We start from the raw sequence: 19,580 nt of genomic DNA, 5'->3' as shown, positions 1-19,580 counted from the left end.
TTAATTAGGCCACGCTGTGCAGCACATGGGATCTTAATTTCCCAACCAGGGATTGAACCCATGCCCCGTGCAGTGGAAGCACAGAGTTCTAACCACTGGACCGCCAGAGAATCCTGCCCCTGCCGCCCAATATCTTTTGACTATTCATTGTGGTATTGCTCAAATAGTATCTTAGAGATTAAAATAAACACAAATCAGCAAATATTGATTCTGCATTCTAACTCAACAGCATCTGAGAAATCTGTAACATATTCTGCAAAACAAAAATTGTGAACTAAAAAATACCTTCACATATTCTTGGAATATTTTGTTAATTTTTAAAAATAAATTTATTTTTGGCTGTGTTGGGTCTTCGTTGCTGCGCGTGGGCTTCTCACTGTCGTGGCTTCCCTTGTTGCAGAACATCGGCTCTAGGTGCGTGGGCCTCAGTAGTTGTGGCATATGGGCTCAGGAGTTGTGGTGCATGGGCTTAGTTGCTCCATGGCATGTGGGATCTTCCTGGGCCAGGGATCGAACCTGTGTCCCTTGCATTGGCAGGCAGATTCCTAACCACTGCGCCACCAGGGAAGCCCTATTTTGTTAATTCTTAACTTAAAATTTAATCTAAGTTATAATTAAATGGCATCTAATTTTAAAAATGATGTCTGAATTAGTATTTATGAAATACTCACAGACTGCTTAACAACATCTCCCCATTCAGGAGCTACTCCATATTCTGTATTTTCTTTCAGGAACCGACATAAATCTTTCAGAGGGGGAGCAAAGGCACCTCCAACCTATAAATGAAAAACAGATTGTTAGACACTTAAAAGCACTATTAAATATGAAGACATTTCTTGCTTTTATTCTGTGCTGTACAGAGTTTATTTTTTTAAAACACATGTATTCATTGAACCACTTTTGACAATCTTTATTACATTAAAAAGGACTACCACAATCCACAAGAACTATTAATATACTATATAAACATGTGCTAATGTAAATTTTAAATGTCTTTCTTTCTTTAAAATTAATTAATTAATTCTGGCTGCAATGGGTCTTTGTTGCTGCGGGCAGGCTTTCTCTAGTTGCGGCGAGCAGGGCTACTCTTCGTTGCGGTGCGCAGGCTTCTTACTGTGGTGGCTTCTCTTGTTGCGGAGCACGGGATCTAGGTGTGCGGGCTTCAGTAGTTGTGGCATGCGGGCTCAGTCGTTGTGGCTCGTGGGCTCTAGAGCGCAGGCTCAGTAGTGTGGTACACAGGCTTAGCTGCTCCGCAGCATGTGGGATCTTCCTGGACCAGAGATCGAACCTGTGTCCCCTGCATTGGCAGGCGGATTCTTAACCACTGTGCCACCAGGGAAGTCCCTTAAATGTTTTTGAGTTACTGGAACAGTAAAATAAATAACTACCATTTACTGTGAAATTACTATGTTGGGTAGGTAGTGTAGCCTAGTTAAGAGTATACCCTTTGGAGTCAGACTTACCACCTACATGAACTAGGGTAAATCAGTAAATCTCTTTGAACCTCAGTTTTCTGATCTGCAAAATGGAGATAACAACACCTCCCTCATAGGGTTTTATGAAGATGAGATAATTCAAGTGCCTCAGCAAAGGTTCTGGCACATAATAAATATAAGCTATTATTATTATTATCATATTACCAACTATTGTGCTAAAGACTTTAGAGTACATAATTTATTTTGGTACTCACTACATCCATTTGAGAAGGTATTATTTCTACTTTTCAAATGAAGGAACTAAGCCTCAGAGAAGTTATACAAGTTGCCTAAAGCTAGCTAGTAAGTGTTAGGATCAGCTTTCGAACTCAGGTCTCAAAAACCCATGCACTTATCTATTATGTAAACTGATACCCTAAAAGTATAAAAATATACATATCCCTTTAAATGTTTAAATGATTTGAACCTACCAATTTAATGTTCCTTTGGAGTCTAAAGACACTTCTTGAATAATTCCTTTTTCCACACCTTTTTGAATGAATACATACTATATCTTGTTAGGATGTAGACAGGGTTTAATATGGCCAGTTATAATACCTATAGGTATTCTTATCTAGTATTTCCTATAATCTTTACTTAGCCTCTCAAGTTTCTGTTGCCATCTCCTTTTTATTATGACCTTCATTAAGCTCCAGTTTACACTGGAGGCCCTCTATATGGTTTATGGGATTCAGCAAGTGGATCTTTTCCTTAGTAACTGATCAATCCTCAAGTCTGCACTCTAGAAACTCAGAACAATAAAGAAATCTACAAACTAAAGGAAATGAACAGGACTTTTATCAGGTTACAACAATGAAAAATAAAATTTAGGGTGTTTAATGTTAAACCTAACAAGTAAAAATTTAAAAACTGGTTCCATTTCCTTAAAACTGGCTAAGAGAAATTTATTCATATCTAGAAATGCTAATTTCATTATAAGATGAAGTGCAAAGATTTGTAACACAATCTATGCAAGCATAAAATTAAGTAAAATGCAACTAAAATGTCATCTTGTTCTTCCCCTAATACATCTATGACATCACTTTAAAGCACTAACAAAAGCTGAATAAGCTATCTCTACAAAATTGGGGAAAAATCAGTATTAATTTTAATGAGTGCATATGATAATATTAAGACAATTGTTATTTTAAAAGTAGTTTTCTTCCAATTTCAGTATTTCTTCTGAGAAAGTCAAATGATTTCATGTATTTTTATACTAGCAGTGAGGTCATTTAACAGAGAGCAAGACAGAACTAGGGAATTAATGTGACCTTTGTAGGGTAATTTAATTTGTGAGTGAAGGAACTCAGTGAGAAATGTGCTGTTCTTACTCTGAGGCCATTTCTTCTTTCTTACTTATTTTGTTGCTTGCTCATCAGAATAGAAAACAATAAAAATGTCAAAGCTATGAACTTACAAAAGGGTGCCACAAGTGTTCCATCATTTACTTTAGGAGGTAAAAGAGACATATACCAATCCAAACATGAAACAGACACAATTTGGGAAAACAAATGTTGAGCCACATTTGGTTCAGAAATAGACTTTGGAAAAACCTGACTGTTACCATTCATCAATCAATAAAGCAAGAAGGTAAACACAGGGATACTATTAGTGCATAAGGTACCTTTGTTTAAGACATTTTATTTCCATCTATCAGAAAATTATGTAATGTGCCCATTTTGATAGAACGAGACACTTAACAGCCAAATGATGGAAAATCACGTGACAAATATATAAATCTATAATGGCCATGATGAGAATAGTGTCCCCTTTTCAACAGAGTTTCTCGACTTTTGCACTACAGACATTTTGGACTGGTGTTGTAGGGGTTGGCCCCTGTGCTGCAGGAGGTATAGCAGCATTCTGGGCCTCTATCCACTAGATGCCACTAGCATCCTTCCCCTGCTCACCACCTCCCCAACACCCACCTCCTTACTCCAAAGTTGTGACTACCGAAGATATTTCCAGACGTTGCTAAATGTCCCCTGGAGGACAAAGGTGCCCCCTTTTGAGAACCACTGACTTACATGTAGTGCTCTTGCTCAGGGCCACTGCTTAGGCACAGATAATGTAAACTAACTTGCTTATTTCATTCAACAGCTTAGACAAAGATGTGGGATTTGAAATTAGACTGCATAAAATTGTAGTCCATGTCTTTTCCTGCAAATCTTCTACATTTAACCCAACCAGGTCTGTTAGAAAATACTGCATAATGAAGTACTGTTCTAGAGATCTCTTAAGCAGTGAATCAACATGAAAAATTAACAACAAATATATAAATACCTTTCTGGCATTTCTTCTGTTAATCAGCTGAACACGTTCTTCTCCAGTGAGACTATTCACATCTAGTTTATTGGGGTTTCTGCAACGATGCCTTTTTTGCTTGGGTCTCCCCTCATGGAGCTGCATTCTCTAAAATACATGGACAAAGGAATGGCTTGAAAATCTAACTGTGCAACTAGTACAAATAAGCTGATCCAAGAAATTTAGTCATATAAAATTGAAGATATGTTATAGATAAGATATATTAATACAGTTGACCCTTGAATAGCATGGGTCTGAAATGTGCAGGCTCACTCATATGTGGATTTTCTTCAATAAATACATACTACAGGACTACACGATCCATGCTTGACTGCACCCAGGGATGCGGAACTGAGGACACGGAGGGCTAACTGTAAAGTCATACTCAAATTTTTGGCTGAGGGGGTGGCATGCATCAGTACTTCTGACACCCATACTGTCCAAGGATCAACTGTTTATATTATATATTGAAGATTTATATTATATCATATATATTCTATCACATACCTTCAATATATCATATTAAAGAATTTACCCCATAGCTATATGTTTAAAATATTTAAGGTTTAAATATTTTTATATTTATTAATAAAAATGCTGAATAAGACAATGTTACATGAACCTTTTCCTCAAATTATATATTTAAACAATTATTCAAGGCAATTAATAATGATCAGTATTATCTTTCTGTATGAAAGTAGGCTCCTGAAATGAGGAGGACATTGCTAGTTCTTTCCTTAAATGCCCTCAAAGATCACTGTATTTCTAGAGTGTTATTTGAAGGAGTTATCTAATAATGCTGGAAGAGCTTCCTCTTTACATTTTCTCCTGATGAATTTCACCTGAAACATCAGATTTTTCTCAGTGCTCTGATAGCATTTATATGTGTACTAGTGGCTTTCATTTCTCTTCATCTCACTAATAAACTTTATCTCTTTTCACATAATCCTCACAATACTCAAAGATATTATTCTTTTCTAAAAAAATGTATTTATTTATTTTGGCTGCTCTGGGTCTTCATTGCGGCGTGCAGGCTCTAGAGTGCGCGGGTGGGCTGTACAGCACGCGGGCTCAGTAGCTGCGGTGCGCAGGCTCTCTAGTTGCGGTATGTGGGATCTTAGTTCCCCGACCAGGGATCAAACGCAGGTCCCCCTGCGTTGGGAGCACAGAGTCTTCACCACTCGACCACCAGGGAAGTCCCCCAAAGATATTATTCTTATTTTACAAATGGGAATCAAGGCTCAGAGAAGATACCTTCCTCAAGGTCATGCACCTAGCAGGTGGCAATAAAAACTCTATCAAACCATGCTGCTCACCTCTGTTAACAACAGTTAACAAAGTAAGGCTTGATGTCTGTAGTCATTTCTAAACAATTAGAAATTCCAACAGACTAAAGCTCAAACTCTTCAGCATGGCATACCAGTCCCATCACAGCCTGGACTGAATTCACCTTTTCTATCCAATTACTATTACCCCACTCATTCCCTCACATACTCTGGAATATCAGACTAGTCACTGTTTTATGACTATATCCTTTTTAGACTCTCTTCATAATTGTTCTGTAATGCCTAGAGTATCCTCCTCTTATCCTGCCTAGAATAAGTAGGCATTTGACCAGTATTAACCTGGTCAAATGCCTACTTATTCTTTTATCTTCCACCAGTCATGTCAGCTCTATTTTCTATCTTTTCCCAGATACTCTGCGTTGGCAGAGTAATTATTCTTTTATCAGTTTCCATGGCAGTTTATACATACCACTGGTATAGTACATATACCACGTTATGATCATTTTGTTGTAGAGATATCACAGCAAAGTGTGAGATCCAATATACCATTAATGTAAAGTGCCCTTGGAAATCATACCAGTTGTTATCTTGTATTCTGTACTCCAACAAATGCTACTTATAACAATGTTTTAAAATCTTAATAATAAAGTTATATAAAAAATTAGGACAAAAGGTTTATTTGCAGGGAAAATGATGAACTCCTATAAGTTAAAAAAAAAGTAATAAAGATTCCTTTGCAGTGGTAAGAGAAAGGTATGACAATCTTCAGAGACTAGAGCATAACTGCCATGAGGGCAAGAACTTTATATTGTTCACTGTTTTATCCTAAATCCCTTTAAATAGTAACTAGCACATAATAGTTGCTCAATAAAAATTTACTGACTGAATAAATGGTATTTTCTAACATGTTAATAAGTATAGGGTTAAACTAACAATTCTCATTATTTTTAGAATTGCAATACTCATTTTATGATTGCTCACCTTACTGACAACCCTTCCCCTCATAGTTACAAGAGCTTTATTTGGTGCTTTTTTTTTTAAATCAAAAGAATTAAGAGAAAGTTTATTTGAGAATTTGTGGCATCTTTTGAAAAAATTAGGGATATGAAAGGCATTCAAAAGCCAAGACTGAGGCTCCCTATTTTAGACTACCAGGTTATCTCTTGAGGACAATAATAGCAATGTAAAATATTAAACTAAATATATATTACAGATACAAGTATATAAAAATATATATTACAGTCACATTCTAGGGACTGGAGCTTCTGTGGTTCTTTTGCATGAAAAAATAAGGTAATGAATTTTTTTGTTAATAAAATAACAATCACTTTACCTTTATATAGCACTTTTTAGTCTCCAAAAGACTTTCATTTTTAATTTTTTAAATCACTGACTCAGTAAACATTTACAAGGAGCTAGATACCATCCTCTGTAGCAGGAATTACGTGCTAAGTCCTGGGGATACAAGGTGAATAGGACAGCCCTCAAGAAGTTCATGGGGTAGGGGACGACTTCAATGGGTTATCCAATTAATCTTCATAATGGAAGCAGATAGAACAAACCCACTAACTTCATTGTACAGAGGATATGCCATTACTCTCTTACCTTCTAAAATATATAGAAACATCAAGGGAGACTGATACAAAATTTGGTACATCAGCATCTGACAGTAAAGCATTACAAACTTAAATAATAGATTTCTATGAGTAAGAAAGACATACGCCCATAAGATAGTGAGTAGAAAGTATTTCAGAGGATAAGAAAAATGCAAATTAATATATCTGTTCTCCTCTTTGACTAATATAAACCATGCACCTGACGAGAACCAGAAGGTGTATTCTTATGAGATCTTAAGTGTAGCAGTTTGAACAGTGGATTTAAGACTTATTAGCTGTGTGGCCTTGCACTATTTATTGGGTTGGTCAAAAGGTTCATTTGGTGTTTTCCATAAGATGGCTCTAGTAGCACTTAGTTGTCTTTAACTTCATTCGAAACAATTTCGTTAGACTGTATTGTGACAGCTCTCATATCAGCGTGCATTTAAAAAAAAAACTTAGCAAAATTGGTGAATTTTTGCGTAGCCATTTTAATACTGAAGGTGGAAGAAAAAAAGCAACATTTTCGGCATATTAAGCTTTATTATTTCAAGAAAGGTAAAAACACAACCGAAACACAAAAACAGATTTGTGCAGTATATGGAGAAAGGGCTGTGAGTGATCGAACGTGTCAAAAGTGGTTTGCAAAGTTTCGTGCCGGAGATTTCTCGCTGGATGGTGCTCCATGGTCGGGTAGACCAGTTGAAATTGATAGTGATCAAATTGAGACATTAACTGAGAACAATCAACATTATACCACGCGGGAGACAGCGGACATACTCAAAATATCCAAATCAAGCGCTGAAAATCATTTACACCAGCTTGGTTATGTGAATCGCTTTGATGTTTGGGTTCCATGTAAGTTAAGCAGAAAAAACCCTTCTTGATCATATTTCCGCATGTGATTCTCTACTTAAACGTAATGAAAACGTTCCGTTTTTAAAACAAATTGTGACAGAAGATGAAAAATGGATACTGTACAACAATGTGGAACAGAAGAGATCGTAGGGCAAGCAAAATGAACCACCACTAACCACACCAAAGGCTGGTCTTCATCCAAAGAAGGTGATGCTGTGTATATGGTGGGATTGGAAGGGAGTCCTCTATTATGAGCTCCTTCTGGAAAGCCAAACGATTAATTCCAACAAGTACTGCTCCCAGTTAGACCAACTGAAAGCAGCACTCAATGAAAAGTGTTTGGAATTAGTCAACAGAAAGCACATAATCTTCCATCAGGATAACGCAAGACCGCATGTTTCTTTGATGACCAGGCAAAAACTGTTGCAGCTTGGCTGGGAAGTTCTGATTCATCCACCATATTCACCAGACACTGCATCTTCAGATTTCCATTTATTTTGGTCTTTACAAAATTCTCTTAATGGAAAAAATTTCAATTCCTTGGAAGACTATAAAAGGCACCTGGAAGAGTTCTTTGCTCAACAAGATAAAAAGTTTTGGGAAGATGGAATTATGAAGTTGCCTGAAAAATGGCAGAAGGTAGTGGAACAAAATGGTGAATATGTTGTTAAATAAAGTTCTTGGTGAAAATGAAAAGTGTGTCTTTTATTTTTACTTAAAAACCGAAGGCACATTTTGGCCAACCCAATATTTAAAATTTCAGTATTTCCATTTCTTTATAAAGTTATAATGATGCCATTCTGATAAAGTTAGGGGGTGTTAAATTAGGTAATCCATGCTAAGTATAAAGCCAAGCACACAGCTAAGTCTCAATAAATGTTTACTATGATCATTTTTATTATTTTAAAACAAATTATTTGTGGGAAAAGATTGCAAGTTTTGTAACTTTACAATATTCATTGGGTCTATGATAGTACTCTGTATATGAGAGGTAATTTTTGTTACTTAAACACTTATTGAATGCAGAATGGAAAAATGGAAAATGATATTGTATTGTATCGAAAGACAGTCATTATTTTTTTCTGCTAATTTTCCTAAATCTTGGGCAGAACATATAAGTGGGTGAGAATTTATGCTTCATCATTATAGGTGTGACCAATCACAGAAGTAAAATATACCAAGTTTTATAAGGCATCACCTACAGGAATAAAAGCTCCTAAATCTTCCACATAACCTGGGTGCTCCTTAAGCCATTTTCCCAAATCCTTTCTCTTCGGTGCATCATCGCCTGCAAGTCTTGTCCCATCTTTAAGATTAATAACTGGAACGGGACTTTCTGTATCAGGAATTCCTTGAGGTTGAGTATAGGATAGTGCTGGATTTATCCCTGTAGAAATCTGTGAGGTGGTTAAGCCTAACGTAACCTGTAGAAAAACATCAAATGACAATTTTATTTCCATGCTTTAGCATTCTGATTTTGGTCCAACGAAGCAATTCTTTTTGAAGAGGAAAAAAAAAGTTGTTTAAAGGTCAGCTAAATCTTTCAAATTTAAAATTTTCATGAATCTTAGCCAGTGCTGGATTCTACTGAGATACAATCTAAAGCTATATAGCATACTCCTAATTTTCTAATTATCTTTATTATTCTACAAAACATTCACAAACAGCAATATGTATATTTACTAGAATTGAATTTTGGACTCAAGAATCAGTAGTTTTTAAGCATTATTTTACTTACATGATTAGGTGGTTTATTTCTGTTGAAAAAGAGGATGTCAACACCTTCTACATTCTTCCTCCTTCCCCGCCTTTTTTTGACTACAGGCTGGTTGTCTAATAAAACTCCATTGGCACCAAGGGTTGATTGAATGGGAGTACCTAACAAATTAAAAATGCAAAAGAGTGATAAAAATCTAGTTCTTAAATTAAACGTAATTACTTTTCTAAATACACAGACATTTTGCGGGGGTTGGGGAGGGATGGAGTGGGAGTTTGAGATTAGCAGATACAAACTATTATATAGAGAATGGATAAACAACAAGGTCCTACTGTATAGCACAGGGAACTATATTCAATATCCTGTGATAAACCATAATGGAAAAGAATATGAAAAAGAATGTATATATATGTATAACTGAATCACTTTGTTGTATAGCAGAAATTAATATAACATTGTAAATTAACTATACTCCAATAAAATAGAATAAAATAAATAATTAATGCTTGTAATGATACGCATGATCAAAGAAAAAGTTTATTTAAAAAAATACATAGAAATTTAGCTCTTATTTTACAAGCAGTCAGACAAAATCAAGCAATTCTTGGATTAAAAATACCACCTCATTTCTCATTTAAAAACCAGGAGAATTGTAATCTAGGTCTCTTTCAAGTTTTGACCTGTCTCCTCAAATTTTTCCCCTGGATAGTCACACATCTTTTCTTTTGTCCCCTTTTCGAGGAAGAACCATGCCTTTCTCATGTACAAGACAAACCTTTCCCCCTTTTTTGAACCCATTAATTCCTACTTTTTCTAAACGTTTGTTTTATCATTTATCTTTGTTTTTTTGTGCCAAAATATCTTACTCTACATTAGATTCTTATCAACTTAAAAACATGGTCCAACTCAAATAAAAAATAAACTTCTTTCGGCTTTTTCATAACTTTCAAAACTTTTGAAAAGTTGGTTGCTATTATGCTCCCCTTTCTCACGACAACCTCACTCCTCAATTCCCACAGTCCACTCCTGCCCCAGCCTATTTAAGGTATTTTCTTTAAGACCACCATTGTTTCTTGCCAAATTAAACTGACCCTTCTCACTCTTCATTTCAGTAGGCACTCACTAAAAAATGTTTGTAAGAGGTATGAATGAAGCAGTTCCATGCATTCATTTTTTTCCTAATAAATAAATACGCATTTATCAAACAGCTATGTACAAAGCACTATGATGATTCAAAGGTAAGACACAGTTCCTGTCCTTAAAGAGTACGTAATCTAGAACACTCTTATAAAAGAAAATATTAATAATGAGATGTTTGCTTAAAATGGTTCACAGTTTGTAGCGAGAAATGCATTTTCAATCATTCAAGGAGAATTTTTGACCAAGTCCTGTGTATCCCTAAAAGACATTTCCCTTTGGTTGGCTGTGTAATCTTATGGAAGTCACTCTCCTCACATCTCAGTTACAAAAAATACCTTAATTCATAATTAGTAAGGAATAACTAATTACAATGAATAAAAATTATTTTTGCATATGAAAGCACTGAGGAATGTGACATAACATTATTAAAAGAACAGCTTTCATTATTTCATTAAAATCAGATTAACAAAATATTATGAATATTTGAAAATACTTTCACTATAGTACATTTTAACTGTAATAATAGAATAACTTTCCTAAAATATTACTTTTAAAAGTACTATTCTGGTTTATAAGAACTTCTCATGGCTTCCTATTCTAGTATGAATGAAATGCCTTACATCAAGCCTCATTCCTGCCTGACCACCAACCCAATCCCCTCCCCAGCTCACTTTTTGATGTTGCCCATAATCTAGATTTATCTTTGCTAAGCAGTCTCTGACCTTATACAAATATCTCTCCAGTAAGAATTTAAACAGTAGCTAGGTCAGTCTTATCCTAAAACCATACAATTTTCCCAACATCAAGTCTCTGGTTCACGCTATTCCCTGACTCTCTCTCAATGTCATTTTCCAGAAAAACCATTATCTAATCTTCCTCTTATAAATTCTGTTCAATTCTGCCTCTTCCACAGGACTCTATCTAAGTCTCTAGACAGCAGTGACTTCTCTCTTTTCCAATATTTATTAACTATAATGCTGTGTAGCAAGATATATTATCTTGTTTTTAACATATTGTCTAATATTTTAACATGTAGGTCTAGTCTACCAAGCAACTGAAAGGCAGAGACTGTCTTAAGTTTCTTTCACTTTCCCTTTACTGCTATCCCAGTGCTATATAAAAAGAAAAGTACTTAATACAATTATCTATGGAAAAACATTAGTATACACACCAAATTATGTATTTATAAACAAATCCTATTTGATCATTTATAAACATATCCAATTTGGCAAATTATATACTTCCTTGACTTCTTTCATTTTTTAAATCAACAACAAACCCAGCTACCTTGACTTCTTTTTGAGAGTGATTTTAATAAACATTACTGATTTATTTTAACCTAGAATCCAAAATGGAAAATTTAACCTAGTCTACTCTATAAAGCCTGTGTTGTCTTTATCTTAGATGTAATTACAACAATATTAAAAATACCTTCTTTCTATTGAATGCCTACTAGGTGCCATACTCTGGACTAGGTTTTACAAATGTTTTCTTAAATTACCAAAAACAAAACAAACAAAACACAGAGGTATTAAGCCCATTTTATAAATGTGATCAAAAACATTATGTCTCAGGCCCAATGTCACAACAGTGGTAAATGACAGAATTCAAATCCAGGCTGTTTGGCTCTACTATCTTTTGTGTACTATTCCAGGTGGTTTCTGGAATAGGCTCTTTAGTTTTGTCCTCTTATAATTTATGCTATTTTACTGTCCTTCATTAATTAATTTACATTATATGATGTATCTTCACTCAAAGCTTTTAGATAAAATTCGGGGGTGCCCATACAAACATAAAAAGGGCTTAATACGAAGAATTATAATACCAGTTGTTGAGCATTAATTCTAAAACCTAATTTTAACATCTGTTTAGCATCTAATTATGTGCCAATTTCCATACTAGTCACTTTACATATATTATTTAATCCACCTAACAATGCTACCTCTCCATTGACCCCAACTCCTCACTTCGCGAACAAGAAAAGGTTAAAAAATGTTAGCAAGTTTCCTAAGAGTCACGTAGGAAGACAGAGCTAGATTTCACATTTACAGGTTTTTCTCTGGTGGTCCAGTGGTGGTTAAGACTCGGATCTCCCAATGCAGGGGGCAAGGGATCAATCCCCCACTGGGGAACTAAGATCCCACATGGCACGGCCAAAAACAAAAACAGATTTCACATTTGCAATTATCAAGATGGATGAGATACAATTCTTAGATAATTCTATCTAGTTTTAATGTTTGAGGCTTTCTAATATTTGGTATAGGTGCAAATTAGTGTTATAATTACTATTGATACTATTAAAACAGTATTATTTACCAAAGAATTACTTCTAGGCAAAGACTGTAAAATCTTCAGCTGCAATAGCAGTAAAATGTTCAGATGATAGATGTATCAATCCCACTTTATAGAGTTATGGACTTATCAAGGTACAAGCAGTGGTATTATTAAATCCACTTAGGTTGGGCAAAAAAGCCCAGAGCTTATCTTCCCCATCTCTTCCCATTTTCTCACGAAAAAAAGAGCTCCTTGCCATTGTAAATCACAATTTGGGGGATTTATACTTCAGTAAGAGAACTGTGGCTCATTCATACGTGTCTGAAAGTCCAGTAATTGGAGACTTACACTGAATGGTTAATGAAACCATAAGAGACAAAAGTAAGTCTGATGACTCTAAGTTATAATTTAATTATAATTTATAATTAGAAAGCGGTAAGAGCAGCAACTGGAAACAGCAATCAGTTTAACACCTATAATAAAGCACTATTTTCCCAAACTTCAGGAATTCCACACATTGTACATAGGCACAGGAGTTTTGAAATGTTTACAGGTTATTGTATGGCAAACGAATTTAGCAGAATACTGAAATAGAGTCCTTAGCCTTATGTATATGGAGGTATAAAGGAAATTCCAGTCACTTACCTGCTTTTAATTGAAAAGTTACATTTTTTACGATTAGTATGCTGTGGTCCATACATTTTAAGACTCAGCTGCTCTTAACTAAAATTATCAGTTCTCGACAGCATACTTTAAGAGGGACACAGAAAGAATTAAAGTACAACTAGATACATCAACAAAATGAAAAAACTGCTTATGGATGGATTCCTCAGTGCCTAGAGAGCACAGAACACAGGGTACCAGTTCAGTATTCAATAAATACTTGTTGATTCAAATAGTCAAAAGGTTAGTACAAAATATCGTCCCAAGGGGAGATATGATCATTGTTTTCCGAATGTTAAGATTATCATGCAGACATAGGACTAGGTTAATTCTCTGAGGCCTTTGAAGACAGGACTTCAGTCACTGAGAAGAACCAATTGCAGGCAAAGTTTGCTTCCAAATAAGGAGAAATTTTGTGATAATTAGAGCTTTCTAATAATAAGAGGGCTGTTTAAAGTAGTAACAATCTGGTTCTTGTAAGTATCCTATGAGTAAGTAAAAAGGATTTGCAAATGATGGACTATTTCATGCTGAGGCAATGATTACTAGCATATTCACCTGATACTGGCATGGATTTTGGAAAACTGGCGAGGCTGGTCTCTGACGCACCTTGAAGGTCCCGAAGTCGAGTGAGGTACTGCTGCTGCCCTAGAGCACCATCTTCACTGTCCAACGGCCTTCTCTGAGCAAGCCCTTGCTTCTGAAATGTCAACTTCAAACCACCTTCCTATTAAACAAACACCATTAATAAGAAAGAAATGATTAAAAAAAAAAAAAACTCGTAGTATACTGAGAGAAATCTTTTACTTAGAAAAAGTGAGGTTAAAAACCCTGAAAAGTTAGTCATGTTCTCTTATTCATACATCAATTGGAGAAAAACATTTAATCAATTTCTATAATGAATATTAAAATTTCTATCTTAAATGAAAAACATCCAGGTATTACATATACTTTTTCTGAGCAAAACAGAGCTTTTCATGTGACTAGCACATTGTAACCCTTTCAGCTTCTGACCTATGTCTCTGTGTACACTATTCACATGACATATTAGAAGATATTACCCATGTTTTAGACACTGAGTAATCAATTTAGCTTCAAGAATCATACTGAACAATGAAATGTTACTGATAACAGGGCATGCTAAATGTTTAAAACAGGAAGTGCACTGACATACCATGTGAATACTATATAAAAGAACCAAACAATAAGAAATTGCCAGACTGTTTAAGAAAGCATCTTGATCTGCAGAAGGACTATTTTCAGAAGTATAGGTAGAAAAACATATTTAATGATGATTCCTCTAGTAGAATATTCAAGTTTAATAACCTGGATATCTAAAAGAAAACAATCCAAATGCCAGAAAACAAGTACGTGAAGGAAGTAAGAGTAAGAGCAGGCAGCCATTTGCAGGAAAAGCATGCTGCACACCGCAATCGCAATCAGGTCCTAGGGCAATAAAAATAAACATACGTCTTTGATTTTCACTGTAAACTCCTTTTCTCGTACATGCTTCTTCACCTTTGACATCTGTGTTGACTGATCGTGTTCTTCTTTAACGCCAGCACCTGCAGGAGTGGGCACGCTGGACTCGCTATATTCTGTAGCTGCGCCAGAGCTGTCCAGCAGCTTTGTGGTATAGAAAGAAGCCACTGCATTGGCATCATAACTTCTTCTAGCTGAAGGCCACTTCCCTTTCAGGACTGTTTGACAAATACTGTCCAACCGGTTGATCATCACACGGTCCTGGAAAAGCATGAACATCAAAGGATAATTTTAATAACTGAGTCAGAACTTTGGGGATCACAGCCTTGATGGATTTAACCCTGGTACAACATATGTGTATTTGGTATGCATACATATTCTCACATACATTTACAATTCTATACAAATTCCCATTGGTGACATTAAAAAATATTATACTATAAAGATATTTTTCTGTTCTTTTGTTTTTATAAGAGTAACACAGGTTCCTTGTACAAAGTTCAAACAACTCAGAAGTGTACATAAAAGTAAAGAGTTCTCTCCTCTCCCATTTATTTCCCAACCTCACTCCTAAAGGTAAGTACTCTTCTACTAGCCTAGTCACATACTGGAAGAAGAACTGTCTTAATCCAATCTGAACTTCCACCACTATATGTACATGTACTTAAATGAACCTTTTTTCTAGGTCACAACTGGCTTGGTAAATTTCTTCAAGAAGACCCACTTAAAAGCACTTAATTCATAAAGTAGCACCTGAATACTAACTTGTATGTGAACATAAGCATTCATTATCTTTTCTTCTAAATATTCTAAGGTTATATTGAGAAACACATATATTTAAGTAGACCTAATTTACTTGATAGTAATATTTGATACTTTTAATGCTAACACCAAAATGTCATTCCACATATAAGTGACTTTTTTTTTTACTACATAATATCTATCATTAAAGAAATATAGAAAAATACTCAAAAAATGACCTATTCCAGCAAGAAATTACTCATTTACCTTTGGCCAGTACGAAGCTGCCAGCATGTATCCACCTTGTAGGATGTAAGCAGGCTCTGGGGTCCCGTTGTTCATCTGGAAACTATCCTGGGTCTCATCCTGGGTAGTGCTCAGTGACGCGACGCTTTCTTCATCATAGGCTTTCACGTGAGGGGTACCTTCTGCTAAGAATAATCATAACCAATTATAACTGTTTTAAAAAGACTGCATAACACAATTTTACATATACTTTTCAAATCCTATATAATTATTCAGATATATTTGAAAATGAAAAGTTAGAAGTAAAAAAAAATTCACCTAGAATACAATAAAGTACTCATTATTTTTAAAATTGAAATAAAAGCACAATAAGTGGCATAAAGGAGTTTGAGGAAAAAAGGGTTAACAAAACATCCCTTTTGCATGAAAATTTGAACCATGGTTAACACTCTAGGTCTGTTTCCCTGGAAATACATAAACTCCTGATTGGTAAACTGTATCTGCACTGGGAGGACACAAATATTGCTGGGGAGGCTATCATTCTCTAAAGAGGGGACTCTCATAATTGGGCACGTCCCTTGTGGTAACCCTGAAAGTCATGCTTCTGGAGTTGTTATAGGAGGTTCTCACTCTTGTGGGTATCACAGTGGCTCCTGTGTCCACTTGATGTTGACTCATTTCCTGAGCTGTTAGACTTCTATAAGGACACCCGCAGAAGAGGACCACCTAACACTACCGACAGGCTGAAGTTCCTATGCTAGATCTTTCTAAGTAGGGCCAAGTAGGGCCTATGATACTCTTGTAAGTCGGACTGGTGGCTGTTATAAAATATTACCTGTATTTGTTCACTGATCAACTTGTTCCAGGCAAGATGTAATACTAAATTTAAGGCAATCACAAAGTAATAAAATTACTGTGCCAAGTCGCTAATCCGGTTTGACTAACCCATTTTGCAATGTGAATACTGAATATGGAGTAAGAACCAGGAATTTAGTTGCGTTTTCAGTAGTCCTTCTCTAAGAAAGTCTGTACACATAAAATTTAAATATGCTTAAGTGATCCAAATCAATTCTTTTCATTTTCATGTGAAATGCTGTCTTAAAATAGAAAAAGCACTTTATGCATATACCTCGCTTTTGGACTTCCTCTTCTTCACTGTCACTTTCTTCTGATGAAGATGAGGAGGAGGAGGAGGAAGAGGAGGACGAGGATGAGGATGAAGATGATGCTGAAGAACAAGAGGAGGAAGAAGAAGAGCTAGAGCCTGATCGAGAGTGGGAACAAGAAGAAGAGGAAGACGAGGAAGAAGATGATCTGGAAGAACAGGACGATCTCTCAGAATCAGAGTCAGAATCAGAACTAGACTCTGATCCTCTTTTGTGGACTCGCTGCTTCTTAGAAGCTGGGTTTGGAGTCAGAGGCTCTGTTCTGGCTGCAACCATGCGTCTGTCTGTTTCACCTTTTCCACCAGATTTCTGGTCTCCAGTAGCCTGTGGTAAAACACCATTCTTTGGACTTACAGGCTCAGACTTTATTAGTGTCCTGGTTTCCTCAGAAGTCATAGATTCTTCTTCAGAAAACTGAGGCTCCTCTTTAAGGTTTTCACTTTTAACTTTCACATCCTCTAGAATAATACCTTTAGGATCTAGGAGCCTAGGTAGAGAGGTAAGAGGAGAAGCAGAAAGTGCTACTTGATATTGCTGTAAAAGTGGGGTAGAAGTCCTTGAATGAGCCATCTTACTTTGACTGTAGTTCCTTTGAGCTGCCATAAATGAGAGTTCAGGATCACGAAGAATGTGATAGTCTGTTCGGCTCACCCCGTGTTTAGCAGCTCCAATGAGCAAGTCCCTATCATGAGGGCCACACTCCCACCAGACTGGTAAGTCTGGATTTGGATGGCAAAGCTTCAAGCGCTCAAACAACTGTGGATGTCGGAGGGCCTGTTCCCTTACTTTCCTTAGAAGTTCAATGCGATATAAAGTCCTAGAAGCACGTTCTTCTGTGATTGGCTGGATAAAAATATTTGGATCCACCAATTCTACATTGAAACAAGAACAAACATATTACACTCAAAGATACTTCATTATAGATTTAAAACAAATAAAGCAACTTCTAAAATGCACCTCTACTCAATATCATTGTATACTTTCCAGAATTTCTTTTTAACGTTTTTAAATGAGGAGAAATATAAATTTTAGAAAGAAGTACTAAAAATCATGTAACATATAACACTGGATCTACAGAAAGTTAAGTAAAACATTAAAGTTATTTTGGAGGTGTGTTAATATAACTAGGAAGTTACTTTTAAGAAATTCCCCATGAGCCAATGTCATACTATTATGTGTTTTAAAGAGAAAAGCACTCAAATTCATTTATAAATACAAATTAAACCTGTTAAATTAACACCCCATAAGCAAACCTAAGTCCACATATCCTTAACTGCACCGAGGTAACTCAGGGCATTACAGTGAACTCACAGGGACAACAAAGGCTTTCTTAAAATTTGATGGAAACATGGGAATAATTGTCAAACAGTGTATGAACTACCAGCCTGAGATAGTTCAGTTTTAACATCAGACCATACTCTGTTCCTTTTGATGAGGTCTTATCTTTGTGAGCAGAGATACTGGCAGTTGAGAAGTACTCAAAAAAAGATAGAGGTTTGTTGAAATAATGTAGAGACCACCTGAAGGAGTTACCAATGGCCAAATGTGGAACAATTTGAACATCAAAATGAATTCTGATAGTACTGGATTATAACCTACAGAATAAAAAATAAATACCCACATGAAAAAATACTAATATGAATAAATAATTAAGTAGACTAGGGAGAAGGAACAGCTTTTCCTTGCAGGAGAACTGCATAGTAAAAACTGTTGCAGACAAGATCTACTGATGGTTACTGAAATCAATGGGTGAAAGTTTGAGTAGAACAGGATCTGTGTTGTCTCAAAGTATCTTCTTAAGATATCTGTTAACTACAGGGGAGAAGATAACCATTTTACACTGGAAAAATGCAGCATAAACTAGCTAATCCAAAGAATCAAGGGCAACATCATCAGTAATAAGACATAATGACATCATGAACCCCTTGACATTACATTCCAAGAAGGACACAACATCATTTCTGAGGTATTCTTGCAAAAAAAGGCATAACCTCAATCCAATTGTGTGAAAACACAAGACAAATCCAAATTGAGGGGTTTATGGCAAAACTGATCAAAGGTATCAAGGTCATTAAAGAAAACAACAACTACAACAACAACCCCAAAACTGAGGAACTGTTACAGACTGCAGGAGGCTAAGGAGAAAGAACACCAAATACAATGTGGGCTCCTGGAACAAAAAAGGACATCAGTAGAAAAACTAGTAAGATTTGAATAGGTATTTAGTATGGTATTGTACTAATTGGGCTAATAATTATACTATAACTATAGTCATGTAAGATTTTAACATTAGGGAAGAGTGAGGGATATATGGAAAATCCCTACATGGGCTTCAAAAACAATTAAATTCACCCCAGAACAGTCCCTTAGCTGAGCATTAGTAGCTCTGATTGTTTTCGTTTTGTTTTGTTTTGTTGAAGGCCCTGGGTGTTTTTTTCCTACTAAAACTCTTTAAAATGTCTTTTGAGTGGAGGCCTCACTTCTTGCAAAATTACTTGCGTAAATAAGCCCTCTAAGCACAGTTCCTATAAGACGGACTAAAAACACATGTTAGTTCTGTTTACCAAAAGCTATCCTTTATCTTCCACCTCCCACAATCATAAATCTAAATCTAATAAAAACACTATTTTCTC

At 35.7% G+C, this 19,580-nt stretch overlaps 1 protein-coding gene across 22 annotated transcripts in view; it reads right to left on the bottom strand.

Annotated features, from left to right (window-relative positions):
* Positions 1–19,580, bottom strand: part of CHD9 (chromodomain helicase DNA binding protein 9) — a 236,622-nt gene that overhangs the window by 5,080 nt on the left and 211,962 nt on the right. For 14 of the 22 annotated variants that reach the window (XM_022555138.3, XM_022555133.3, XM_022555136.3 and 11 more), the window contains 8 exons: positions 16,911–17,819; positions 15,803–15,966; positions 14,783–15,055; positions 13,871–14,039; positions 9,257–9,396; positions 8,721–8,942; positions 3,759–3,887; positions 672–776 (listed from right to left, as the gene is read on the bottom strand). In XM_022555138.3, the coding sequence (XP_022410846.1) occupies positions 672–776; positions 3,759–3,887; positions 8,721–8,942; positions 9,257–9,396; positions 13,871–14,039; positions 14,783–15,055; positions 15,803–15,966; positions 16,911–17,819 (2,111 nt within the window). The remainder of the gene's footprint in view (positions 1–671; positions 777–3,758; positions 3,888–8,720; positions 8,943–9,256; positions 9,397–13,870; positions 14,040–14,782; positions 15,056–15,802; positions 15,967–16,910; positions 17,820–19,580) is intronic. The other 8 variants (XM_089903039.1, XM_022555146.3, XM_089903042.1 and 5 more) reach the window with 7 other exon arrangements.

This window comes from Delphinapterus leucas, chromosome 20 (genome assembly GCF_059928025.1).
Source record: "Delphinapterus leucas isolate spDelLeu-1000000601 "Yukka" chromosome 20, BTC_Dleu_Yukka2, whole genome shotgun sequence".
NCBI lineage: Eukaryota > Metazoa > Chordata > Mammalia > Artiodactyla > Monodontidae > Delphinapterus > Delphinapterus leucas.
This window is presented reverse-complemented; position numbering and strand designations above follow the sequence as displayed.